General features: G+C 37.3%; 1 protein-coding gene across 1 annotated transcript; it reads left to right on the top strand.

Annotated features, from left to right (window-relative positions):
- The first annotated feature begins 3,925 nt into the window (after window positions 1-3,925).
- Window positions 3,926-6,028, top strand: LOC136850828 (uncharacterized). The gene is made up of 2 exons (XM_067124853.1): window positions 3,926-4,054; window positions 5,246-6,028. The coding sequence occupies exons 1-2, from the start codon at window positions 3,926-3,928 to the stop codon at window positions 6,026-6,028; spliced, it is 912 nt and encodes a 303-aa protein (XP_066980954.1).
- Window positions 6,029-10,793: the final 4,765 nt, after the last annotated feature.

The raw sequence follows: 10,793 nt of genomic DNA, 5'->3' as shown, positions 1-10,793 counted from the left end.
CAACCATATAGGATAGGCCACCACCGGGCTGTGGTTAAAGTTTCATGGGTCGCGGCTCATACAGCATTATACCGAGACCACCGGAAGATTTATTTGTTTTCGATGGCCTTGAGTATACGCTGTAGCGGCTGTATAGAAAACTCGACTGCGCCGAAGAAACTTCGGAGCATATTTTACTTGTTTTTTTCTAGAATCAAGAACCACATACTCATATTTTTGTATTTTTTATTTTTTTTAAAGCAATGATGATGTCGTTGGGTCGGGTATGATACATGAAACATACGCTACCGGGGTCTAAGCGATGTCAGGCAGGGCAGCCGATCGAGACCACAGGTTACCCCAAAGCCAAATCAAAAGTTTTCAAAAGAAGGCATCGTGCTTACCCCATACAAAAATGGGAAAAAGCACGTTAAAAGAAGAAGAAGAAGAAGAAGAAGAAGATGATGTCATGTTAGGTCTGCAATACAAAGTCATTTTTAAACTCATCAGAGCTCACAAATTGAAGCTACACTTCCATGTTGTCTTTTTTGTATTTATTTCTTAGTCAATTCCTCTCCTTTGTTGCCTGTGCTGCACTCCATTCTATTTAATTGACCATTTCATTGTTTTACTCTTTCAAGCTTTGAACTCCCTCTTCACATTGATGCAAATGTATTTCAGTCTTGGTAGCAGACACCAATTAAAAATTGAATTCTATGGCCTGATTGGGTACTAGCTGCTCTCCTAGTGGTACTCTGTGTCCAACCTTGATTGGCATAGACACACAGAAACAAAACCTTTGACTGGCATAGACTCAGAAATGAAAGTTCATTCATGCACAAAGGGCATTGTCATCCTTTATCACAGCAACAATGAAATGGAAAAGTAATTCATATTTTACAGTCAGTGGCTGTTTGTATACATACAATAGAAAATTTATTGCCAACCTGTATCGCAGTATCAGTGAAAGGTAAATGTAGTTCCTATTTTATAATAAATTTGTGTTTGGAATTTAGCTTAGAGATTCTAAAATTCCTGCTGATTCTTTTGTATAAATGATAGGGTTAGTGTTTTTAAAATATTTTAGCTTCCCCAAATACTCACGTATGCCTGCCATCAAATAATAAGCCAAAGCAAGCTTCACTCTGTAAGTAGTAGGTCACTTTACCAATTGGTTTAGAATAACATTTATGAATATATGGGGCCAGATTTTGTCAGGAAATGCTATTACATCTTCTGGCAAAAATCGTAGAAACTTGATCTCTTCGTGGAAATCTTGGAATTCAGTCAAATTTAAGTACTTTTGGAAATATTTCTGACTCACCTTCCTGCCCTTTTGGCGATACACTTTTTCCTCTAAAGTTTTCTTCATTTCAAGATCTAATACAACCCTCTTAGGTGAATAGTGCTATCAGTGGACCTCACACGGTGCACTGTAGGCATTAGTCGGCTGAAAATAAGGTTTGACCTCAAAAAAATTGCCACGAAAGGTTTCTCAACTAGTTATTTTAGTATCAGGTGTGCTTAATAGCATATCAAAAGTCTACCACAATCTGACCATGCAAAAGGTCTGATTTCCAGGATGGCGTCTATAATAGCCTCTAAATCCTTAAAATGCCCGTTACTATTCATTATTCAAACTAGATAAGTAATGCTGGTGCCTAACTTCTTATTTTGGGGATCTGAAAGCCCAATTAGCATATCTGCATTATATTAAAGTGATGATTAAATACTCACACCTCCAAGATGGCGGACCAATATGGTCGCCATACTATGAAAACCTCCATTATTCATTCTAATTTATTTTATACAGGTAAATTTAGTTTCTAGACACCTGTTTTGGTGATTTGGGAATCCAAATAGCATATCTGAATTAAGTACAGTATATTGAAGTAGGTCTAATTACATACATATAAAATTTAATATGGAGGATCAAATCGCTGCCAAGTTTACTTCTGTAATATGAGTTGAAAAAAATGATGATGATTATTTGTAGTTTGTCAGCCATATTGGTCCTCCATCTTAGTTTTTATAAATATTTAATCACTGTAATATACTGTGATTTAAATAAGTTTAATGGATTCCTAGATTCCCAAAACAGGGGTTTAGCCAGTAAATTTACCTGTGTAAAATAATTTAAAATAAATAATGTTTTTTTGTTTGGCAGCGATTTGATCCTACATATTAAATTTTATATATATGTAATTAGACCTACTTCAATATACTGTACGTAATTCAGATTTAACCATCGGACTTAGTGTAAATGGAATGATTTAACGAGTCTACCCACCAGATAGCTGAAACCGCTTTTTAGAATTGAACCAGATTATTCCAGAAGACGAACCCTATTTATTATTATTATTATTATTATTATTATTATTATTATTATTATTATTATTATTATTATTATTATTATTATTATTATTATTATTCAGAAGACGAGCCCTACTGATATGGAACAAGCCCACCAAAGAGGCCATTGACTTGAAATTCAAGCGTCCATCTGAAAGAAGTAAAAGAATGTAATATGAAATACAGAAAGAAGAGATCAGTCATTAGAAAAGAAAATATAAAATAACGATTTGATCAATAAATTTAAGTGAATTGTGAAATAGAAGGAGAATTGTATTAAGGTAGTAATGCACTGAATCTTCGCCTGAAATTCTGAGGTTCCAGTTGCACAGCATCCTCAAGGAGACTGTTCCACAGCCCAACAGTGTGAGGAATAAAGGACCTCTCTGTGTTTGGTTTTCTTATGAAAGTAAGTAAAGAATGAGCCGAAGTTTTTCCGGCACAATCGAGTTTTCTGTACATCGTATAGGCTAATCAAGGCCACCGAAAATAGATCTATCATTCGGCAGTCTCGGTATTACGCTGTATGAGCCGCGGTCCATGAAACTTTAACTACAGCCCGGTGGTGGCCTTTGCTATATCGTTGCCAGACGCACGATTTTGGCTAACGGGCTGCTTAGCGGGCTGCAATTTGGTATGTTTCATGACTGGAGGGTGGATGATCAACATACCAGTTTGCAGCCCTCTAGACTCAGTAGTTTTTAAGATCTGAGGGCGGACAGAAAAAAGAGCGAACGGACAGCCTGCACAATAGCTTTCACTTCAGAAAACTAAAAAGATCGATATTAATATTATTATTTTAGTAACTTTAACGTAATCCCTGAGTTATAAGTCGTTATTAAATGCGTTATTAACTGAGGTTCTCTCATTATATAACAGACCGTTATGTGAATCCATACCCATTAAGTTTCGTTAATAAATGCGTTATTAACTAAGGTTCTCTCATCATATGACAGGTTAAGCAAATAGCCTTTAATTAAATTCAGACTTCCCATATGTTTTGTACCTTTAAATCTTCTGACAAAAAAATAGTTAAGGTCGATGGTAGAGAGAGAGAGCCAGGGTTAAATGGAAAGCAAAATGAAAGCAAGCTCCCGGAAAGCAAAGGAGAAACCTGTTCTCAAACTCATAGCATGGAGGGACGTGAACACAACTTTCATCGAGGAAAGTTGAACGGATGAAGAGAAAGCATGAGAGGGAATTGTTAAAGAGAGAGAGAGCGAAAGAGAGAGGAAAAGGGGAAGACTAAAACGTGAAAGAGAGAGAGAGGAAGGGCTGGAATTTGGGAAGATGAAACAAATCTTGCTTGAATATTTTGTGAAGAAACGAATCTTTTATTTTTATTATTTTCGTTTGACAAGACGAATTGGTTAAAGAGGAACGCATACAGTTCACCACGTGAGGTGCACTGAGAGCACCATCCCCTGGGGTTCCTGAAACAGATCTGAATAGAAAGTGTAGTCAGTTATCTGAGGAAAATCATAATAAAATCGTATTTCTGAATAGATTCTCGTGTCAGACCTTTACGAAACCAAATGCTGAGTCTTGGGAAGCGGATTTATGAAAGAGCAGAAAATATTTTGGAATAAAACACATGATAACAAGATCCCTCGAGGAAGCCGACCTTCTTATCTCCCTGAAGGAAGAGAACTCAGCCAAGGTTCCTTATACAAAAGACAACGGAATCAAAGAGAGCGCCAGGTGGGGTTTCTATAGGGATAAGGTGGGGTGTATGTAGGTGTGATGTAGGGTGCTTTAAGGGGGGAGGTGGGGTGTCTGCAGGGGTGAGGTGGGGTATCTGTAGGGGTGAGTTGGGGTGAGGCAGGGTGTCTGTAGGGGTGAGGTGTGGTGTCTGTAGGGGTGAGGTGAGGTGTCTGTAGGGGTGAGGTGAGGTGTCTGCAGATGAGGGTGGGGTTTCTATTGTGATAAGGTGGGATAAGGTAGGGTGTCTGTAGGTGTGATGTCGGGTGTCTCTAGGGGGAAGGTGGGCTGAAGTGGGGTGTCTGCAAGGGTGAGGTGGGGTGAGGCGAGGTGTCTGTAGGGCTGAGGTGAGATGTCTGTAGGGGTGAGGTGAGATGTCTGTAGGGGTGAGTGGGAGTCTGTAAGGGTGAGCTGGGATGTCTGTAGTTGTGAGGTGGGGTGTCTGTAAGGGTGAAGTGAGGTGTCTGTAGGGGTGAGGTGGGTTGTCTGTAAGGGTGAGGTGAGGTGTCTGTAGGGGTGAGGTGGGGTGTCCGTAAGGGCTAGGTGAGGTGTTTGTAAGGGTGAGGTGGAGTGTCTGTAAGGGTGAGATGGAGTGTCTGTAGGTGTGATGTGGGGTGTCTCTAGGGGGGAGGTGGAGTAAAGTGGGGTGTCTTTAGGGGTGAGGTGGAGTGTCTGCAGGGGTGTCTGCAGGCCTGAGGTGAGGTGCCTATAGGGGTGAGGTGGGTTGAAGTGGGGTATCTTTAGGGTTGAAGTGAGGTGTGATGTGGGGTGTCTCTAGGGATGGGATGGGGTGAGGTGGAGTTTCTATAGGGGTGAGATGGGGTGTCTGCAGGGGTGAGATGGGTGGGGTGAGGTATCTATAAGGGTGAGGTGGGGTGATGTGTGATGTCGGGTGAGGTAGTGAACTGGTATAAAGGTAGGTATAAGCTTATAAACATTTACTTATGTAATGCTTTGCTTACATTTTAAAGTTGTCACCTCACTTAATTACAAATTCATGAGCTTCACTGTTATGAACAGAATTGTTATTCCATTATAGTTGAACATAACAGTTATAATCAATAGTAACGGAATAGCAAGCCCGCTCATAACAGCTAAGTCCATGAATTTTTAATTACGTGAGGTGACAGCTTTGAAAAATGTCAGCAGAGGATTGCAAAAGTAAATATTTGGTAGTTAATGCCCTCTATATCACTCCCTCACCTCTCCCCAGCTCACCCCTAAAGACACCCCCACCTCATCCCATCTTACCTCTACAGACATCCCACTTCATCTCATCTTACCCCTACAGTCACCCTACTTCACCCCATCTTACCCCTACAGACAACCCTCTTCATTCAATATTGCCCCTATAGACACCCGACCTCACCCCATCTCACTCCTACAGACTCCCGACCTCATCTCATCTCACCCTTACAGTCACCCTACCTCACCTTATCTCACCCCTACAGACACCCCACTTCACCCCATCTCACCCCTAAAAACACCCCACCTCATCCCATCTCACACCTACAGACACCCCACCTCATCCAGTCTCACCCCTACAGATACCCGACCTCATCCCATCTCGCCTACACACACACTGCAGCTCACCCCATCTCACCCCAACAGACACTGCAGCTCACCCCATCTCACCCCGCCTCATCTCAACTCATCCCTACAGATACCCCACCTCATCCCACCTCACCTATACAGACACTGCAGCTCACCCCATCTCACCCCTACAGACACCCCACCTCATCTCATCTCACCACCTCATCACATCTCACTCCTACAGACACCCCACCTCATCTCATCTCACCCCTATAGACACTGCAGCTCACCCAATCTCACCCCTACAGGCACCCCACCTTATCTCAACTCGCCCCTACAGACACCCCACCTCATCTTATCTCACCGTTACAGTCATCTTACCTCACACCATCTCACCCCTACAGACACTCCACCTCACCGCATCTCAGCCCTACAGACACCCCACCTGGCAATTGGGAAATGAGCGCAATATTATAAAATACTAAAGATATTACATCTCTGGAAATTAGGTGATGCGTAAATTTCGGAAGCAAAGTTGGGCGGTCTCTTTACTCGGAAGATTTCAAATAGAAGAAGTAATTGTTCGTAAAACCTCAGTGATACAGAAAAAATAAAAGTGGGTTTCTGTACCTGATACATTCGAGTATAGCTTCATTTCTTGGTTTTGTTCTGATAAAAAAAAAAAGATGAATACGTGAGTTACAAAATCACTGTATATGACGCAAAAGTTACATAACAATGATAAGTTAACTATATTTTGTCGTCATTTCTCAAATATCGATGCTGATGCATCTCTTTCTTCTTATTTGGGGGCTTTCTAAAAGTATCTGCAGAATTTTTAATGTATTTCTTGTCTGGATATATATATATATATATATATATATATATATATATATATATATATATATATATATATATATATATATATATATATATATATACACATATTAATATACATACATATATGTAAATATATATATATATATATATATATATATATATATATATATATATATATATATATATATATATATATATATATATATATATATATACTGTATATATATATATATATATATATATATATATATATATATATATATATATACATACATATGTATATATATATATATATATATATATATATATATATATATATATATATATATTTACATATATGTATGTATATTAATATGTGTACACATATATATATATATATATATATATATATATATATATATATATATATTGAGCTCAGCTTTTAATTGTAGCCATACATTTCTAAGTATTTGAAATTTAAGGCTTCCTCTATCTATCTATCTATATATATATATATATATATATATATATATATATATATATATATATATATATATATATTGACCTCAGCCTTAATTGTAGCCATACATTTCTAAGTATTTGAAATTTAATGTCCTCTATATATATATATATATATATATATATATATATATATATATATATATATATATATATATATATATATATATATATATATAATATATATATATATTGACCTCAGCCTTAATTGTAGCCATACATTTCTAAATATTTGAAGTTTAAGGCTTCCTAACACTGAACAGTTTGAACCTTTTCTTATCAATTTCCAGCTTGCAGAAATGAAAATATCTTGTAACGTTCCCCCAAGAAAAAAGGTATTTAAGAACGACACCGATGACTTCGTAAGCTGAAATTATTCTGCCGGGGTCTAACACGTAATAATCTATAATAAAAATTACTCAAAAATATCAGGGAGAAAACCAACGAAAAACAGGTACACAGCCCTGAAAATGTTTTGCCCCTAAAAGCGAAAACACAACTTTTTACATCTGCTAAACTTCATCATTACGTGAAAAACAGTTTCATTACGCGTCTCTTTTATACAAAAAATAAGCGAAAAATGTCTTAAAAACTTCTGTAGAACTCTGCTGGTTGATAATGATGTTGATGGCGAGACAAGCATTTATTTTTTGTACCAAGAACAACAAAAACTTTATCATTACGAGGAAAACAGTTTCATCACGCGTCTCTTTTATATGTAAAAATAAGCAAAAAATGTTTTGAAAATAACTGTAGAACTCTGCTAATTGATAATAATGATGTTGGCAGCGACACTATCAATTATTTTTGTTGCCCAGAACAACAAAAACACGTCGCCTTAGCCGAAAGAATAATCTACATTCACAACACCTCGCTTTATCAGTTTAGGGTTATTATTAGGAGAAATTGATGTGACGTATATGAGATTTTTTTTTTCTCTCTTTTTTTATTCTCATTTTTGCTCCACTACAAGGAGTAAAGAATTTTATCCCCGTAAAGGCAACTTTATTGACTCATATTTCTCTTTAATGAACCGAAGTGGATTACGGCCCGCGATTTATAAACGATTTCAGAAAATTGGGTTCCCCTGACACATTCATAGAGAGAGAGAGAGAGAGAGAGAGAGAGAGAGAGAGAGAGAGAGAGAGAAAAGGTCACTTTGCTCTAACAGCTTCACAAAGAGAGAGAGAGAGAGATCACTTTGTTCTAACACATTCACCAAGAGAGTTATAAACAAAGAGAGAGAGAGAGAGAGAGAGAGAAAGGAACTTTGCTCAAACACATTCACAAAGAGACGCATAAACAGAGAGATAGAGGTGGGGTAAGGAAAAAAAAGATTTGAGAGAGAGAGAGAAATTCACTTTGCTCTAATATATTTTCAAAGAGAGAGAGATAAAGAAAGGGAGATAGCTGGGGCCGGAGAGAAATGGATTTGAGATAGAGAGAGAGAGATAGAAAGGTTACTTTGCTCTAACACGTTCACAAAGAGAGAGAGAGAGCTAGGGAGAAATGGATCAGTTGTGGAAAAACAAAAGTTAAATACCTTGAAAAACAGAATTTGCTAAGAAGCATATTTATGAAATTCAAGGTTCCACAGAACTTGGTATTCAGTTGAAAGAAGTAACAGAAGGTAATAAGGAAATACAGAATGTAGAGATCAGTTATTAGAAAAGAAAACATGAATTGGCAAATTAATAAATGAATAGATAAAAATGTAAGAAGATGCATCATTTTTAAAAGCCTTCGTCTGAGAGTTCATGGAGCTGTGGTATGTTAATTTCATTCAAAATGTTGTTTTCCATTCATATACACATTTGAGATAAAAATTAATTCGTTTCTTTCCCCACAAGCTGACGAGAGGCTCCAAGGCTCCACGCCAGAGTAGTTTTCAAAATACCTCTTTGAAAGCCACCTGTGGGTTGCTCCCCACCCCCCACCTCCCTCAACCTCCATGGGTTGCCTGCTTATTCATATGTGGGTCTCATTAACCTGCATTCAGATCTAGTACAGAAGAAGGCCGTTCAGGAAATGAATTCTGCTGAAGAATTCTTGCTCAGAAGTCCAAAGAAATATTTATATTTAACGGCTTTAATTTCCTCCCATGTTACGTTTCTTTTGAAAGCAAATTACGTTCGCTGAAGGAGTAAATATATTTTGGTGTAAATAAAATTATTATAAGTTAGTTATAAGTGTATGTATTTTCCAATGAAAAGCGGTTTCTGTTATGTTGAAGCTTCGAATTTTGGTGCAGATAATTCTAGTAGTTCACAGAACAAGTAAAAAAATGCGCCGAAGTTTCATCGGCGCAGTCGAGTTTTCTGTACATCGTATAATCAAGGACACCGAAAATAAATCTATCTTTCGGCGGTATCGGTATAATGCTGTATGAGCCGCGGCCCATGAAACTTTAACCACGGCCCGGTTGTGGCCTGACTTATATCTTTGCCAGACGCACTACTGAGGAGGCTAAAGGGCTGCAATTTGGTATGTTTGATGACTGAAAGGTGGATGACCAACATACCAATTTGCAGCACTGTAGCCTCAGTAGTTTTTAAGATCTGAGGGTGGACGGAAAAAAGTGCGGACGGACAGACAAAGCCGGCACAATAGTTTTCTTTTACAGAAAACTAAAACTCAGTGAATTATTTAAAATTCTGAAACGTCGCAACTGAAGGAGATTATCACGAATTTTATTATATAAATTTTCCTTAAGACGAATTTCACGATGTATGATTCCTATTTAGGATGAATTTCATTATAAGAATTTTTCCAAGATGAATTTCATGATAAAATATAAATGAGTTATTAAAAAGTCAGTTACCTCCAACAAAGAATATTTAACAACCCCTTAAAAGTGTGGTACTTTAACTATAATCTCAGACAGACATTGTACAGCAGTTCAAGGAAATTTATCAGAATAATCATACCTCTATTTTCCAGTTATCATTAGAGCATAAGAGGACTGCGTTCTTGTTCAATTCTCTAGTATAATATTGTCTTCTCCTTTTAAGGTGTAGCCTGAGGCACCTCAAAACGATATCCACACTTTGAAGGCGTTGTTTTTTTCCACTTTAATCCATCTTGTATCAATTACATACCACTTCCTGGGGCTTAGAATTAATTGCATTTCAACCAGCTTAACAGATCTTCACTGCTCATAATGATAAGTATAATTATTATTGTTATTATTCAGAAGATGAAAGCTATTCACATGGAACAAGCCTACAAGGAGCCATCGACTTGAAATTGAAGCTTCCAAAGAATGTTATGCTGTTCATTTGAAAGAAGTAACAGATGGTAATAGAATGTGCAGAAAAAAAAGGTCAGTTATTAGAAGAGGAAAAAAATAGATTAGTAAATGAATAAAGAAACAGATGAAAATGTAGGTAAATGTGTAAATAGATTTAAGACTTCTGGCAGTTATAAGTCTTTCTTTAATATACATGGTGATATTTCCTTGTGTCGTTTTTGCTATTAAATATTTATTAATGTATACTTGTACTTTTGTTTTAAAACAGCTATTTTTTGCTGTTTTTGTAGTGCAGCCTATTTAACAATCCTTTAATTAGTTTTCTGTAAAAGAAAACTATTGTGCCGGCTTTGTCTGCCCGTCCGCACTTTTTTCTGTCCACCCTCGGATCTTGAAAACTACTGAGGCTAGAGGGCGGCAAATTGGTATGTTGATCATCCACCCTCCAGTCATCAAACATACAAAGCTGCAGCCCTGTAGCCTCAGTAGTTTTTATTTTATTTAAGGTAAAAGTTAGCCATAATCGTGCTTCTGACAACGATACAGGATAGGCCATCACCGGGCCATGGTTAGAGTTTCAGTGGACGCGGCTCATACAGCATTATACCGAGACCACCAAAAGATCGATCTATTTTCGGTG

Source organism: Macrobrachium rosenbergii, chromosome 3 (genome assembly GCF_040412425.1).
Source record: "Macrobrachium rosenbergii isolate ZJJX-2024 chromosome 3, ASM4041242v1, whole genome shotgun sequence".
NCBI lineage: Eukaryota > Metazoa > Arthropoda > Malacostraca > Decapoda > Palaemonidae > Macrobrachium > Macrobrachium rosenbergii.
This window is presented reverse-complemented; position numbering and strand designations above follow the sequence as displayed.

Excerpts from the sequence above, each read along its gene's own strand:
- LOC136850828 (XM_067124853.1), top strand. The coding sequence starts at position 3,926 with ATGATAACAAGATCCCTCGAGGAAGCCGACCTTCTTATCTCCCTGAAG. Across the intron at positions 4,055-5,245 it reads GGGGTTTCTATAGGGATAAG|CTCACCCCTAAAGACACCCC; the intron begins GTGGGGTGTATG and ends ACCTCTCCCCAG.